Here is a 16617-nt window from a genome sequence, read left to right as displayed (position 1 = left end):
CAGAGGTCAAAGCTGAGGAAGGATCCCAGGTAACTGCAAGGGGGTGTGACCTCCCTGAGGCCCAAACACCCCAAGCCAGAGCGCAGGGCCGGCAGGGGAGTGCGCTCTGCTGCTCCCTCTACACAGGATCGGCCTCCTCCTGCAGCCCCTCCGTCACCAACAGCAACAAAGACATTACACTGTGGTTGCCATGGCGCCCGCCCCTGCCTGTCATTTGCTGTCAGCTTCTCAGCCCCCGCCCCGCGCCCACGTCCTCGGGGAACACCCCACACCTCCCCACACCTCCCAGGGAGGGGGCCTCCTGGGCCCTCAGGCTCTAGTGAGCAGGTGGGAACGGGATGCGGTTGGGGTGGGCTGTCAGACGCTGCGGGGACACAGGGAGGGGCGGCAGGGCAGACTGGGTGTTAGGGGAGAAGCAGGTGGGGGCACTGTGACCGTCAGGCCAGTGGACACTTCAAGGTCGCTCGCTAATGTCAGCAGGGGAGGCTGGACGGGCCTGGCTCCACCAGGCTGGAGCCGGGAGAGCAGGGGCCACGGGTGGGAGGGGACGGGGGCCTCTGCAGGGGAGGCAAGGCTCATGCAGGAGCAGGTCTGGGGGTCAGAGTCTCCTCAGCAAGGGGCTGGGGGACAGGCCGCCGGCCACCGTCTCCGCGGCCGCGCGTCCCACCAGGGGCTCACCAAGATGTAGAGCGCTCCCTCCGAACTCTTCTCGTACTCCTTGATGGTGGAGAAGACCGACAGCACGAGGCAGGAGAAGACCAGCAGGAACCTGGGGCCGAGGCAGAGGGCGGTCAGCGGCGGCACAGAGGGGTACAGGGGGGCCGAGCCCCGCACCCACGCTTGCAGCGCCCCCCAGGGCTGCATGCCACCCCGCCCGCCACACCCGCCTCAGCAGCCTCGGGCTTTGGGAAGGTCCCCAGAACTCGGAGAGGGAACGCCTGCTGCCCCGAGGACGTCCCTCATTAGGTCTGTGTCCTCTTCCTTGCATACAGTCGTCCCTTTCTAGGCTCAGGAACAGAACAGGCCTGTCTTCCAATTAGCACGGTCCTTCACGAATGCCCACCCAGGGCCCTGGCCGCCAGATCTGGGTCCTGCCCGGTGGGTGCACAGAAGGCCCGTCAGTCCCCGAAAAGGGGAGCCAGGAGGCACCGTGCAGCTAACGCAGATGCCAGGCCCCATCCGACGCAGCAGCCAGGGGGTCCGGCCGAGGGGGACAGTGTGAGGCTGGGGTCTCGGGGAGCAGAGTGCCTGAGGCCAAGGGCCAGGTCCAGGGCTCCTGAGGGGCACGAAGCACGTGGTGTGGGGAGCTAGAGAGGGGCCCGCACACCACCCCCCTCCTGGGTGTTATTGCCACCCAGGAGTGGAGACCACCAGGCTCCCAGGTGGCAGGCGGCGGCTGCTGCACGGTCTGGCCGGAGCCCAGCCACTCGGGTGCTAACGCAGGCCCAGCCCCACCCGGTCCGCTGGGGTCCTGCTGGGGCACCAGCCGGGCTGCACGAGCAGCTCTGAGCCTCGGCCGGGTCCTGGCGCACCTCGGGCAGCCCTGCCCTGTGCGCCCCGAAGACCCTCCCTGGGAGCGCGTCTGGGGAGGGGGCCCGGCGCACACCCAGCTCCCGCAGAGAGGCACTGACAGATAAAGAAGGAGAAGCCAGAGCCCGCCGCGCAGACAGGACGTGAGCGAAGAAGCAGTCACATTTCAAAACCACAATTAATTTCCTTTCATTAGACGATTTATTCAATTAAGTGAGCCCTGGAAAAAAACATCCAGATATCCCATGTGCTTTATGTATATATCTGTAATTCTCTGCCTGGTGGTATTTTCTCTCAACTCAGTCAGTGGGGAAGTTGCACACATGCAGGGTGGATCTGCCCGGCACAGAGGACGCAGAGGCTCCAGGTTCTGGGTCAGGACCCTAGAGTCCTGGGTGATGGCAGGGGTTGGACGTATCACCCACGGGAGGAAGGGCACCCAACCCAGCCTGGCTCAGTGCAGAGATGCAGGGAGCCAAGGGGAGACGTGCAATCTGGCAGGCTTCCCTGAGGAGGTGTCCATGAAGGTGAAGAGGAGTGGGTGGGGCCAAGAGGGGACAAGGGAAGAGCACAAGGGGGCGCCCAGAAACAGGGAAGACGCGTGTTCCGGGACTCAGCAGAGGGCAAGTCTGACCAGACGAGAGAATGGGGCAGGGGGAGGTCGGACTCCACGCTCAGACTCACGCTGTAAGAAAACGTTCCCCCGAAGTGAAAAAGAGAAAGCCCAAGTCCCAAGGCGACCAGGCCCTGTCAGCCCTGCTTCCCGTGGGTGGCTCTGACCGGCATCTTGGAACATTCCGGAATGGCCTGGCTGTGCTCTGTGGATGGGCTGCCCTTCCCAGCAGGCCATGGCTGGGAGGTCCAGAGCCACAGAACAACTCCGGAGAAGAAAAGCCCAAAGCCGGACAATGGGAACGCTCCCGCTCGGCCAGGTGAGCGGAGCCGACCCCGAGATGCCCTGCTTTGGAGGTTTTAGAACAGACAGCCACAGACGGCAGGCGGGCTGGGGGTGCACGCTCCGGAAGAGGCGGGGGAAGGGGGCAGGCAGGGCGTGAGGCCGCAGCGAAGACGAGCAGATCCCCAGGGAGAGAGGGCTCCGCCCACTGAGCTGAACCTCCAGGCCCAGGACTAGGTCCCCCCAGATCCAGAGAGGAAGGCCTCCAAACGGCGATTACGTCCCCCACCCCCAGCTGCACGGAGCTGAACAACGGAGAAGGTTTATTTCCAGGCACCTTCCTGTCTGCAGGCGCCTTGGGGACCGCAGCCCCCCGCCAGCCCCCTGGTGACATCCACACTCATGCCCATCTTAGACATGGGGAAACTGAGGCTCGGGAAGCCAGTAGGGGGCCCGAGCACAGTGTCCTCGGTGACACAGACACCTGAGTGGGTCCAGCCCTGGGGAGCCTGGGGGAAGGGCTAGCTTGGACACAGATGCCACCCTCCTGCAGGGCAATAGGGGAGAATCACCGAAGCCCGTGGGGGTCACCTGGCTGCAGGTGTGGGGCCCTGGGCAGACCTGCAGCTTCCTGCCGCTGACGCTCAGGGATCTGAAAGTGGCCATGTTCTTTCTGCCTTCTCTCGCGCAGGCCTTTCCCTCAGTCTCTGCTCCTGACGACTATGGCAGGAAGGGATGCTTCTTCCCACTCCTGGCCCCTGGGGGAGGTGTGGGGAGAGGTGGCATGCAGGGACCACCACCAGCACCCTCGTGGGTCCCCTCGAAGTACGCCATGTGCTCAGAGTGCTGACCCCTCCAGGCCGCGGAGGACCCCCCCATGCGCTCGTGAGCAGAAACTCAGATAGAAATCTTTGCTCTGCGGGCCCAGGATGCTGGTCAGCTTCCACCCGACAGGGACAGGTGAGCAGCTCTACCCGCCCCGAGGCTGGGAGCCCCCTTCCTTAGCTGCAAGGCTCCCCCGAGCCTGCTCTCTGCAGGGCCTTCTCAGCCTGGGGACTGTCCGGGATGCGGGGAAAGAACGGAGGCATCCCCAGGGCCAGGACGGGGTGGTTCGCCCACAGCCCGAGAAGGCTCATCACCGTGAATCCCCCCAGCAGCGGTTGCCAAGGAGACAAGTGTCTCCAGCAGCCAGTCGCCAGCCAGCCCCAGGTTCGGGGGGCCAGGATGGGAGGCACGAGGTGGGGGGGGAGGTGAGAAGGGCCTCAGCCGGCGCTCACCTCAACAGTGAGGAAAGGGGCCACCCGGAGAGGGAGCGCCGCCTGGGACAAGCCCCTCGTCTGACGCGCACCCAGCCTGGGTGCCTGCCAGCGCCGCCCGGGGCCCACGGCAAGCGGACTGTGTTCACCCAGCAGCAGGAGAGACCTCAGCCAGACGTCAGGAGGGACCTGAGCCACAGCCTGAGCTCCGAGCAGAGAGGCCGGGCAGGAGTCTGAGTGCTGGGATTCTGAGGCACGGGGCGCCGGCGCAGGGCCGGGCCCAGAGCAGACAGGAGCTGACGGGAGGGACGAGGGACGGAGGGCGGTGGAGACGCGCAGGTCGGCCGGTCGTGGGGAGCACCGAGCAGGTGTGTGCCCGGTGTGCATGGGTGTGCACGTGTGTGTTCTGCCTGCCCCTGCACTTGAGGGGGGGCGGCCCCCACCTCCACGGAGACACTCCTCTGCTTCCGTCTCCCCTCCCACACCCTCGCCCCATCTGACAGCACGGAATATTTACTTTCCGGAAAAATAGGGCAGAGCCTCCGCCACCTCGTTCCTGGGGTCAACAGGGAGGGGGCTCAGCAGAGGCAGGACAAAAGCCCCTGCGGCCGAGCCCACACCCTGGACGCCTTCGCTGCCCCCAAAGACTATGGCAGGGGATGGCTGGGGCTATTAATCTCATTTCCATATGTAATGAAATAAACATTTAAGAGTTCACAGTAGGGATGGGAGAAGGCACACCACTGCCCCCAGCCCTGACCGGCTGCTCTCTGGAAGGTGGGGAAGGGTCTCTGACAGCAAGCCCCCCCTACCCCGCCCACCGGCTTCATTCACAGCAAGGCTACTATGTGCCAGGCGCATGACTAAAGGCAGAACATGCTCTCACCCATCTTACAGATGGGAGAATGGAGGCCCTGGAGCAGCTCGCTGCGGCCCCTTGGCGCAGAGCCTAAGCACCCTCTCCCCTGCAGAAACTACAGTACGTCTGTGCCTCCCTGGGGGCTGGGTGGCCCAGAAGCCCAGCGGGGCCCAGGCTGAGCAAGCATCAGCCAGCGTGAGGCCACAGCAGGCCCTCCAGTCCAGACTCGCCGCCCGGCCCCCAGGAGCCTCCTGCCCGCCTCGTCCATTAGGACCCGGAATCTAATTTCGCCCCTAATAAACTGCTCTGCCTCCCGGGCCCACTGCCACTTCCAATCCCCAGGAGTGACGGAGAGCCGGACTGCTGACAGCCGCTCCAGCCCTAAACCAGACGTGAAGGATCAATGTGAGATCCCGCCAGGGTTTGACAGAGGAGGAGGCCACCCTCCCGAGACCCTCTTCTGGAGCCAAGGCTCACCCATGGGTGCGCCCCCCCGACCCCCTTGGCCAGCCCGGCCTCCCACCTGAGCCTGCTAATCCAAGGATGGAAGCTTCTCGGGAGCACCCACCTCAGCCGAAGGCCATGGGGAGGTGCCAGGTGAACACTTGGGGCTGTGCCTCGCACACAGCAAGTGCTCAATACATGCCTCGTGCCTGGCGAGCCACAGCCCAGAAGGCCCCAGCTCCTCAGAAGGTCCAGCCTCTGGCTTGGCACCAAGGCCCCCGCCTTGGCCTGCCTGTACCCCACCCCCACCCCACTCCAGCCCCTCCCACAACCGGCCCCCAGGGCCACTCCTCAGCCAGGCCTTTCACACTAACGCCCCTTCCTCTAACACCCAGGGCAGGGAGGTGCTCTCAGGGACCCCTTGATGCCCCCCACTGGCCAGTGACCCCAGGATGGCCAGTGTCCCCTCTGAGGCCTTGGCCATGGGCTCTCTCAGGACAGGGAGCTATGCAGGTCAGGAGTCCTGCATGTCTCCCTAGCCATTCACCCATCAGAAGCCCCAAGTTCTCAAGGACCCCCAGCCCCCCACCAAGACCATAGGAAGTGCACTTCGCTCCCCTCCTGTCTATTTCTCAGCCTCCCCAAGCCAGCTTTCTGGCCCCAGGGCCTTTGCACACACTGTTCTTACTGCCTGAAGCTCTTTTCTGCTTGCACATCCGTCATAGGGCTGCCTCCTCCTTGTCCCCAGGTTTCTGACAGGCTGCCCAGCCCTGCTATGCTGGTACTCTCCAAGCAGGGGTCCATTCAGCTCCTCCCCTGCTCAGCTGGCCCCCAACTACACAGCCAGAACCCACACACAGGGGTGGGGCAGGCATCCTGACACATGACGACCAAGACAGCCCCCCTGAGGTCGATCCGGCTGGAGAGCGGCCCACAGCCCCACTCAGACAAGGCTCAATGGTGCATGCCCCACGGTCTCCAAACACCGCTGAAAAGGACAGGAGCAAGGGGTCAAGAAGGGGCCCGTGGACAGGAGGCCTGTGTCCCAGAGGGACCCAGAGGGCTTCCAAAGGCAGAGCATGAGGGTCCTGAGACCAGGAGGGGCATGGCCCTCTCTGGGGACCCTGGCCACACGTGAACTCACAATGGGGCCGATGCAGCTCACGAAACACAAGGCCATGCCCCACAAGGAACAGCAGAGGACTGGGGAAAGACAGTGCATGCGCACAATCACAGGGAAGCCTGGTGCAGGAGCAGGGTGAGGAGGGGTCCCCTGAGGCGGCACTGCTATGCTGTGAGCTCCGGGGTCCGGACACAATTAGCAGAACCTGTCATCTACCGAGGAGACATTAGCTCTTGGGGGCAAAGTGCTCAACAGGGGGGTCAGGAGGACCACACCCCACAGAACAGCATCCCACGTTCCCTTCACGAGCCCAGGAACCCATTCAGGTGCTCAGGCCACCCCAACACGGTGCCCCTGATCAAGGGCCCCTTGCACCCCGGCCTCCCCACCCTGCTGCCCCCTGAGATTGATGGGACAGCCAGGCCTGATGCCCCCAGTGTCAGTCTCCCCCAGACTCTTCCTGAAGACCCTCTAACCAGCTCCTGGGCTGGCCCTGTCCCCATGCTCCCAGGGCTCATAGCTCTGGCACATGGTCCCCTAAAAACATCTCAGTGGGCGTTTTCCTGGACTCCACTCACACGCTTCCAGCCAGCGACACAGAGCTCACCCCCAGGTGGACATCTTTTTAACACGGTCCCTCCTGGGCCAGTCCTCGTCCTCCCCCTGGATGGCCACCAGGCATGGGCTTGGGGTCCACTCTCCAGGCCAGAGCCCACAGCCACTGTCTCCTCCCAAGCCACCAAGGGCACAAGGTGAGGGGAGTCAGGACGGGACCCTCGTCACCTCCCTCCCAAGGAGCTCTTCTCAGAGACAAAGCCCAACAACTCACCAAACACACACATCTAATTCCATGGGGAAATTCCACAGTACATCTTTAACACAGAAAAGGATGATAGAAGTCTGCATCCTATCTTGTTTAAAAAATGCCTAGATGGGCACAGATGCTTGAAAATAAATCAGGGAGACAAATGTTCTTCCTGTGTTTGTCAGCATCTTCGCAACTTCCTACAATGGGTGTGTATTATTTTTGTCATCAGAGAAGATAACGCACCATCCCCAAGTGTTTCTTTCAGAAGCTGCTGACGCCCCTCGCTCAGATCGGCAGCGCTGTCTGGGCTCAGATAGGGCTGCCCGCAATGAAGCACCTGATTTCGGGCCATGCCATATTGATTCGGCTTTCAGCTAATTGAACAACGCACGTCAGAGAGGACCCTCTTGGATACGCCAGCAAGAATGCTAACTGGGAGGAAAGAACCCCGGGAGCACCAGCGGCTAAATCTGGAGACGGAAGCGAGCGGTCCAGGGGAGGGGCTGTGTTACCTGTGCTGGCCACCCAGCCCCTTCCCCAGCGCCAGCCAGCTCCAAGGGCCTCGCCAGTGTCCCTGAGGAGCCAGGCCCGCGGGCTCACATTCAGAACCACGGCCAGCACCCTCTCCCGCCTCACCTGCCGGGGCCTCCCAGGCCCACCTGGGACCTAAGCTCCAAAATGCTCCCACTTCCCTGCTCTGCCCTTCTGCACATGAAAAACAGCTGGGTCAGGCCCTGCCCTCCTGCGGGAGGCTCACTGAGGCTCTGTCTCTGTGGCTGAACACACTTCTAAATTCCCATGGACCCAGCCAGGCCTGCAGGCCAGAGACGGCTCCTCCCACTTCCACACCTGCTTCAGCTGAACCGGCTTCTCTCTGTGTTTCCCAAAGCTTTTCACCACCTCCCCCCCCACCAGCCTGGGGTCCCAGGAGAAATTGGCCTTTTCCTCCTATGAACCCTTCAAATATTTTTTTCAAGCCTGAATGAAAAAGCAAACTCAGCCGTTCTAAACTCTTGAGGTCCGTGGAACGACAAAGCAAACCAGATGAGACCTAGGGGAGGGAGCAGCTGGGTGGGGGACAGCGGCACTCCGCACATGGCCAGGAGCAATCTAGGAGGACACTCTGCGGCCAGGTTCACTGCGAGCTGCCAACCTGCCGCCCCCACGGATGATGGAGGGATATCCGGGGACGCTGTTCCTGATGACTCCCATTAGGACTTTTTGTACAGTTACAAAATTATTCCAAGTAATCCAAAAGAATTAGAAACCTAATTTTATTCAAGCCAGGGAACGGGTAGAAGCTAATAACACTCAGCTCTGGAGCACATCCTGCAGACGAGGTCAGACTCTGGGCGGGTCTGGAACACACCCATCCCCAGTTCCCCCAAGAGAAGCAGCCGTGGTCCCAACCCTCACGGCCTCTGCACAGAGCTGCCAGAGGGCAGGGTCCTGCCCTCCCCAGCATCTCCCCCCCTCAGCCAACCCCAGATGCTAACTAGTGGGATTAAGGCTATGGGCAGCTGGTGGTTGGGGAGGAGCCAGACCCCTCCATGGGCAGGTCGCCCCCCCCCCAGGAGCAGGAGTCTCCACGCCATATATGGGGGCTGCTGGAGAAGTATCTGCTAGGCCTGAATCCCGGCTGCCCCATGTGTCAAGTGGCCTTCGGTCCATTACGGACCCTGACCTCAGCATCTGGGGGCTGACTGACAGCCGGTGTGTGAAGCATCTGAGGACAATCCTGTCCCTATCGTCCGAGACTCGAGGAAGGGTTAGAAGACCCCCTTTCCAAGACCTGACCACCCCCACGAGCAAGACCCGCACTAACCAAGGCCCAGGAAGGAGGAGGAAACATTAGCTTCAACCCACACAGGGACCTGCATCCCTGCCCCACGGGGACCAACTTCCCCACCCTCCACCAGGAAAGGGTGAGGCTGGGTGCACAGCAGGGCTGACAAGTGGTTCCTTAATCAGCACTCAGACCTGCAGAGGGTGCCTGTCGGTGACTGTGCCAGGCCCTCCATTCCCACAATGAGTCCCCAGCCTCATCCCCAAGGGGTCCCAACAAGGACCCATCCTGGCACGCTCAGCCAGACTCCTGCAGAGAAAGCCATGCATACGTATTTAGACCAAATCATTTTAGAAGCACCTTATTCTTCTGGAAATGTTGACCTTCCAGGTGCCCCCGGGAGGCCCTGATCTGGCAGAGCCTTTGGAATGCAGGTCCCAGCTCAGCCAGAGTGCTCCCAATCCGGGGCACTGTCATCCCAGGCTCTTCAGCCCTGTCCTTCTGGATGAATTAAAAGCATGATCTAGACCGGCTTCCAACAACAGAAACTCTAGCCCTCCCTCTGCCCAACTCCAGACCAGTCCACTTGCTGAACAACCCCAGAACCACCTCCCCTCCGACTCTGGCCATGAACTTCTCTTTTTTAAGTAGACTTCACACCCAGCGTGGAGCCCAATGTGCGGCTTGAACTCATGACCGAGATCGAGACCTGAGCTGAGACCAAGAGCCAGACGTTGACTGAGCCACCCAGGCGCCCCTCGCCACAGCTTTTTAAATTCGCATAAGGAAGAGATAGGCTTTAGGGAAAGTCACGTCCGCCACTGACCCTCTCCTACACGCACCCACCTCTGCGGGAACTAATCAGGGACAGCAAGCTCATTTCGGGGTCCACTGCTGTCCCACCGCGGGGGGCGGTCAGTGGGATGCATGACCCCTGCGGAGTGTGGGGCCCGGGGGCAAGGCGCAAAACTGAGTCATTTCCAGAACAAGTGCTTTGTTCAAAACCCTCCCCCAGCACGGAAGATGCTGTTCTCTGGGGTCAACCTCAGGTCTGCACGACCCTCTTCTTTCCAGCTCGGGGTCAACTGAGTGGCTTCGGCTTTGCTGGGCAGGTGGAAAGGTGCCACGCAGCCCCAGTGGAAGACACGCTTCCTCCGCCCACGGTGGCCGGGGCGTCGCCACAAACCCGGCGCCATGGTAAGAGGCGGCTGGAGCCGCCAGCCGTCGGAAAGCACAGCCGAGCTCCAGCCCTTGCAGGAGAAAGCGGCGTGCCCGGAGGCGGCTCCCATGCTCTGCGGACAGGGCAGCCGGGGGTGGGCTCCGCCTTGAGGCCTGCGTGGACCGAGGACCGTGGGGGCTGGTCAGGGCGCCCAGGCAGAGGCCAGCGGTCCTCGGGGACCCCATCAGTACAACCTGCCCACAGAGCTGCTTGTCAAGCCAAAAACGCTCCTGCCTCGGTGTTTGGAGGCTCAGGATGCTGGGAATGTGCGCCTTTCAGCCGTGAACAGAAGATGTGTCCCGATACCCAGGCAGCTGCAGAGCAAGCAAATTCCTTCAGGAAAATGGCCAGTCCCCCGGGACAAACACACAAGCAAGCATCTGAAGCATCAGATGGGGCCCCACGTCTAAGTGTGCGGCCTCATTACCAGCAGCCACAAACCTCTTGATCCAGGCCCAGCCACTGGCCGATGGGACTGCGGGCTTGCCACGGCTGGGCGGAGCGGCAGGAGGGCAGCCGCGGGAGCTGTCCAGACAGGCCAACCTCCATCCGCCTGGCTGTCCAGTCTCTCTGTTGGGCAGGGCTTTTCGTTCTGCTAAACCACAGCCATGGAGACCTAAGAGCAACAGCCGCGAGCTCTGGGAGCGTCACACACACCGAGCATCCGGTCGATGACTCGCAGAAAGTAAACACAGAATTATTAGCCCACAGTACAGACAAGGAAACTTGGGGTCCAGGGTCTGGGGGTGTCGGTGGAGGCAGGAGCCCAGTCAGGCTAGCCCAGAGCCAGGGGTCCACACCACTCCCCGTCCTTCACCCAAACACGCCCTCCAAACCACCAGATAACATCGCGCCACAAATAGGGAGCCACTTACGTGACACGCCTAACAAGCAGTGGAAATGGAGACAGGGTGACCCCCGTGGGGGTAACGTGGGGATGTCTGTTCCTAACACACGTACCCGGCAATGTCCGTCCAGGAACAAGCCTACGTTTGTACCCGAGAATATTTAACAGGAGGCACATTCGGGGTATCCCGGCACGGTCTCCAACAACCAGAGTCAGGCACCAACGTCCCTCCTGAGCTTCGCCTCTCCAAGGCGTCCAGCCCAGGGCCCACCCACGGTCCTGAGCCTTTGAACAGGACAGGGCCTGGACCCCAGGCCTGGCCCCTGGCCCCACCTGCCCTGTCCAACCTCCCGTGGATTCTCAGAGGCCACAGAACACGTGACGCATGCCCTCCCCCCGTCCTGTACAGAGGTTCTACCCTGAGGGGCCTGCCCTCTCCAAACCCAAGACCCTGCCGCTGGTTTCTTCCAGGAAATGTCCCAAGGGGCTCAGTCCTCTGGACCCTGTTCCTTCCACAGGACAGCTAGAGAGCCCACTCCTCAAGACTAGCCCCGTGGCTCTCCCTGGCAGGGACCCAGGGTATCTGCTGAGTGATGGCCACCACAGAGGCACAGGGCCTGCATCCCAGAGAGGCGGGAGCAGAGATTGACCAAGGCCTGTGGGTTAACGTATAAACTAAACAAGCTGTGAAACACCCTCGAGACGCACTCCATCCACGACTGGATGTAACCCGCTCCTTCGAAGACCTGCTGGGCCTTAAGTCTTGTCAGACACGGAGCTCGGCCTCCCACCACATCATGGTGGCATCTGGGGTCCGAGGGTCCCTGATGCACAGCAGTGTCCATATCGCTGGCCAACTCCTCCCGAGTCTTTGGAATTGGAAAATTTGACTTGTACAGACGTCTGATAAAACCGAGATTCCTTCCGCTCCGACCTGGGAAGCTGTCGAGCACTGAGCTTCCCGCCGACCCTACCGGCCTGCAGACACAGGGGTGTGGGGGACTCCACAGCGCAACAGTGGACACAGTGGACGTTAGACGGGACTGTATTGTCAGGGTCTGACCTCGCTTTAAACTACTTGGTGAGGGTAAGAAATCCTGCAAGGAGGCTGAGGTCTCCAGGCCAGCGAGGATGGTCTGGTCAGCCCCGGTTTCCCTGGAAACCACAACTCTCCTGGCGGTCCCACCTTTGGGGAAATTTCCATAAGGTTCTCTGACTCTCGATGGGTACTCCCTCCCCAAGGATGGAGAGAGGTCTGCGACTTGAAAGCAGTTGAGAACACAGCCACGCAGACTCCAGCCTCCTTCTGGAAACAGAATGTTCCGTCAGCAGAAGGACCCCAACCGCCTCCCCGGGCCACGCTCGACCATCACATGCGGTCAGATCAAGGAACAGAGCGACAGACACTCAGGGCCAAGGCTGAGGGCAGAGGCTCCACCTGCCCCCCGGGAGGCCCACCGGCGGCAGACAAGCAAGAGGGGACAGCAGGTGGCCTGTGCAGGCCAAGAGTGTGACCCCACTTGGGTTAGCCAAGGCCACGCAGGGGACCGCGGCAGGCCCTGAGGCCCTGGACCCCAGCCTGCTGCGGCGTAGCACGAGACCACGCCGGGCCCAGCAGCCCCCAGCAGACCCCGGAGCAGGTGCCATCTGAGGACAGAGAGGGCTTGGTGGCCCAGCCCAAGAGAAGACAACTCACAAAAAGTGAGCCGCACGTTGAGCCCAGACTCACAAGCTCAGCCGTCCCCGGCATTTGCCACCCGGCCCATTTTAAACCCAGTTTCATCCTGACAACTCAAAGTGGCTTTCAGATGTTGGAAAGGTCAAGCAATCTGCACCCCAAAACTCTCATCTCCAAGGCAGAGACCTCTTTCAGCTTGAGTGGGACAGCTCTGGAGCTGACTCAACCTCGCCTGGCCTCAGCTTCCCCACCAGTGAAAACAGGCCTCTCTTAGGCTCCCGGAGATACATCTGAGACCAGCACACGACAGGCACATTCCCCCTTCAGCCATAGAGAAACCACGTGGAGGGATCTCCTCGAAGGAGTAACTGCCCGGCTCCCCTCAAGCGCGGGGGTCACACCCAATCCAGGCTCCCAAAGGATCCTCCGTGGACTTGCCCAGAGCAGGCCCGCAAGCCCCACTGCCGAGACCACATCCCCTCTGAGAAACTCACGAAAACTCCAGAACTTATACCCAGAAAATCCTCCTACACACAGACACCCCCGCTCTCAGGGTGCACAGACCCTCAAGCCTGAGACTCTGGCCTGAGGTGTGAGGGGCAGGCAGTGGGGAGGAGGGTCTGCAGGGCTGCCTAGAGCTGAGTTGGACCCCTTCCCCACCCCACACGGCCCAGCTCCTCAATGCAGGGCCCCACGCAGTGCTGACAACGTGTGTGGGAGTCCTCCCACCCGGGGCCCCAGCAACCGCCCCCTGGATCCATGTGCAGCCTGGGCTGCCCACCCAAATTGGGGTGAACCATCACCCAGGGTAAGTTCTGTCCACCCAGGCAGAGGAAGGGACCCTCCAGGGGCCTCAGCGCTGGGAGGGGCGGGTCCAAGCTGTTTCTGCCCAGGCAGGCCCACACTTCGGCAGGCGTGGGATCCCTCCTGACTCAGGGAAGGCTCCTGTCTCCAGATGCTCACACCAGGAAGGAGTGAGAGCCGTTCCACTCCCAGAGGTAGGTGTTCGGAGAAAGCCCCTTCTGGAGGGTGGACGGGGAACCACAGGGCAGCCGCCTCCCTCCCTGCCTGAGAGCCACTGCCCCCCAGGATCCACTGGGGCACCCAGAGGGGCTGGCACACCTCCATCTTCCAGAAGCCAGGCTTTGGTGGCAAAAGCAGCAGAACGGTGGCCCAGGAGGGCTCAGTGCTGCTCCAGCCCTGAGGACCCCCTTCCAGCCAGGGCAGATGGAGGAGGCCTGGTCCCCATGCCCCCCACGGGCTTCCTCAGGCCCAGCTCAGTGCCAGGCAGGGAAGACGGCCTTGAACTTGGTTTAGTTAATGAATCCAGCAAACCAGACGATGCACAGACACGGGCCAGTCCACGCTGGGCAAAGGGATCCTAGGATTGCCACACCCTCGGGCGGGAGACCAGCAGCAGGGCAGTGAAGGTGTCCTGATTGGGGGTGGGGCATCGGGACAGTGGAGAACTCCATGCCTGGGGGATGGGTGCTGAGCAACAAAAGCAGCAGACATGTCACTGTTCGGTGGGAGTCCAGTGGGCCCGCCCTGGGAGAGCGGCTACGCCATACGGCCCATCTCCACAAGGCCTGGGGGCAAGGAGCAGCCGTGCCCACTCTCCTGAGCGAAGACTGGGGCCTGCAGATTCTGGGACTAGACTTCACTGCCTAACCCAACAGCTGCCCTCTGGCCTCCCCCACTCCCCAGGAAGGGTCTCCCTGCCAGTGAGTCAGGGCAAGGGAGCTCAAGGCAGTCCGTGCCCTCGGTGGGGAAGCCGGGAAGGGGCTGAGCAGGCAGGAGGGCCCCCACCTGCTACAGGCCTGCCTGTCCTGGCTCACGGACACACACACGCACATGCATGGAGCAGCACCCTGACCCAGCCTTCCCTCCCGAGCTGCGCCCCTTTCCGGATGCTGCAGCTCCGGGGAGGCGGGAGGCACAGAGGGGCTGGCCACTTCAGGCCCGGGCAGGAGGAGCCACTCGGGGCTGGAGATGGGGCCACACGGCGGGGCCCAGGATGTCCTGCCGGCCTGGGACGTGTGGGGCCAAAGCACAGCAGACCCTCCAGCAGCCACACCCAGGCCAGAGAGGGGCACCTGGCTGCTGTGGGGTGTGGGATGGGTTCTGACCACATACCGGAGGTCAGGGCAGGACCTGGATGACCAGAGCTGGTCCCAGCAGGAGGGGGGGGAGGGACGCTCATGGTGCCAGGGAAGACCCTGCCTCCCACGGTGGCTCAGCTTTGGGGCTGGGGACAGTGCCCAAGTCACCTGCCAGGGCTGTGGTCTCCCCCAGGACACCCTCCCCTCCAGCAGCTGGGCATTTCCCCTCTGGGGTCTTCTCCCCCATCCCATGGAGGGTCTGTCCAGAGCACACACTCACAAGTCCATGGGCACACACCCCCTCATCCCAGGGGGGCACAGGGTTGGAGATGGTTTCCCAGAATCCATTCCTCACTCCCATCCCAAAATGCCTCTTTCATACAAAATGGCCGAGTCCCGGCCCCAGTCTAGCTGGGATGGGAGGGAGAGTGCCTGCCACATAGAGGCCGCACGAGGGCAACTCCTGCCCCAACCGGCACCCACCAACACTCATGTGCACACAATGCCGGCCTGAGGCCACTGCAGCTGCCCCCGGGGGGCCAGGAGCTCCCTGCACAGGGCCAGGGCTGGCCTGCTCAGGACCCCTCCTCCTGGGCATCCATCCAGCACGGAGGGGGCCCAGAGCCCAGGACGTGCACAGTGCCTGAGGCATATCCCTGCCGCTCCGGCTCGCACAGCACAGAGGGGTCAGGGCTGGGCTGGGTGGAGGGGAGACTGGGGGATGCAGGCTGGGCCGGGGACGAGCGCCGGCAGGTGGGGCAAGACAGGCAACAAGCCCGAGCCCTGGGCTGGGGGAGGGAAGTAATACTAGGAGAACACCCCCCCACCCCCATTTCAGCAACCCAGAAGCTCGCCCTAGGTGGAGAGTGAGCGGCTTGGGGGTTGCGGCCGGGTAAGCCAGCCCCTGCCCCCACCCCTTGCCCCCTGCCTGGGGGGAGCCAGCCCAGAGGGGGGCCTCGAGGGGTCCAGCTGCAGTAGCAGGACTGGCAGCGTCACCCTCCCTCCCGGCTGGCCCTTTGTTCAGCGCAGCGCCCGTGGGGAGGGGCCTCAGGCCGAGGAGGGGAGGCTGGGGCGCCGCACATCCCCCCATCCTGCGGGGGAGGGGCTGATGCAACCAGACCAGGCCGCTGCTGGTAGGGGAATGGCGCCCCCACCGCGGCCTGGACGCCCGGACCCCAGACCTCCTTCCGATCCGCACGCGCATCTCCGCCCTTCGCTTTAGCCGGGGAACGCCGTCCGCCGGGCTCAGACCCGGGCGCCGGCCTGACGGACGCGGGCTCTCGGGCGCACAGGGCCCCCCCGCCGCCCGCAGTCGCGCGCCGGGGGCCGCCAGCGCCGACTGCCCCGGCCGTGCCCCGCAGCCCCTGCGCCCCCCGCGCCCCCCGCGCGGCCGCCGGCGGTGGGCACTCACACGTAGGCGTGGTAGATGAACGCCCAGCCGCGCGGCCGCTCCAGCACGTTGTACAGGAAATTCTGCAGCTTGCGGTAGAAGGCGTTGCGCTTGGGGGGCTTCCCGGAGCCCGCGCCTCCCGCGCGCGGTTTGCTCAGGATGCTGCCGCGCTTGGGGGCCTCGGAGCCGGCGATGAGCAGAGCGCCGTCCCGGGTGGAGTCGGGCGCTCCGGGGTCCAACCCCACGAAGCCCACCTTGAGCTTCTTCTCCCCGCTCGGGCCGGGGTACACGCCACCGTTGCGCGACTTCTGCACCATGGCGCCGGGCGGCGCCCCGGCGGGCGCGGGCTCAGCGGGGGAAGCGCGCAGGGGGCGGCGCGGGCCCGAGCCCAGGCCCCCGGCCCGGGAGCCGCATGGCCGAGGCGGCAGCGGCGGCGGCTCCGCGCTCCTGCCGGCTCGGGCCGCGCGCGGGGACGCTGCGGCCACCTGGCTCCGCCCGCCGCCTCGCCCCGCCCCCGTTAACCCCTGCGACGACGCCGCGCGGGCCGCGGGAGGGGAGGGGAGGGGACGCAGGAGACAGCAGATGAGGACCCGACTGGCTGTTCCGGGCGTCTGGCCACCCGGGCCGGGCGAGCCCCGCTCCCCGCGGCCCCATGTGCCCTGACCAGGGCATCTGGCCGC

At 63.3% G+C, this 16617-nt stretch overlaps 1 protein-coding gene across 15 annotated transcripts in view; it reads right to left on the bottom strand.

Moving 5' to 3' along the window:
* The window catches only part of KCNQ2 (potassium voltage-gated channel subfamily Q member 2), a 54128-nt gene extending 37828 nt beyond the window's left edge, over positions 1–16300 (bottom strand). For 11 of the 15 annotated variants that reach the window (XM_081832415.1, XM_081832422.1, XM_081832416.1 and 8 more), the window contains exons 1-2: positions 15959–16299; positions 679–769 (exon numbers count right to left, since the gene is read on the bottom strand). In XM_081832415.1, the coding sequence (XP_081688541.1) occupies positions 679–769; positions 15959–16254 (387 nt within the window). In that variant the 5' untranslated portion in view covers positions 16255–16299. Of the gene's footprint in view, positions 1–678; positions 770–15958 lie in introns of all 15 variants that reach the window. The other 4 variants (XM_081832423.1, XM_081832427.1, XM_081832425.1 and 1 more) reach the window with 2 other exon arrangements.
* Between the last annotated feature and the right edge of the window lie 317 nt (positions 16301–16617).

Source organism: Leptonychotes weddellii, chromosome 10, assembly GCF_054177405.1.
Source record: "Leptonychotes weddellii isolate Sample4059 chromosome 10, ASM5417740v2, whole genome shotgun sequence".
Classification (NCBI taxonomy): domain Eukaryota; kingdom Metazoa; phylum Chordata; class Mammalia; order Carnivora; family Phocidae; genus Leptonychotes; species Leptonychotes weddellii.
This window is presented reverse-complemented; position numbering and strand designations above follow the sequence as displayed.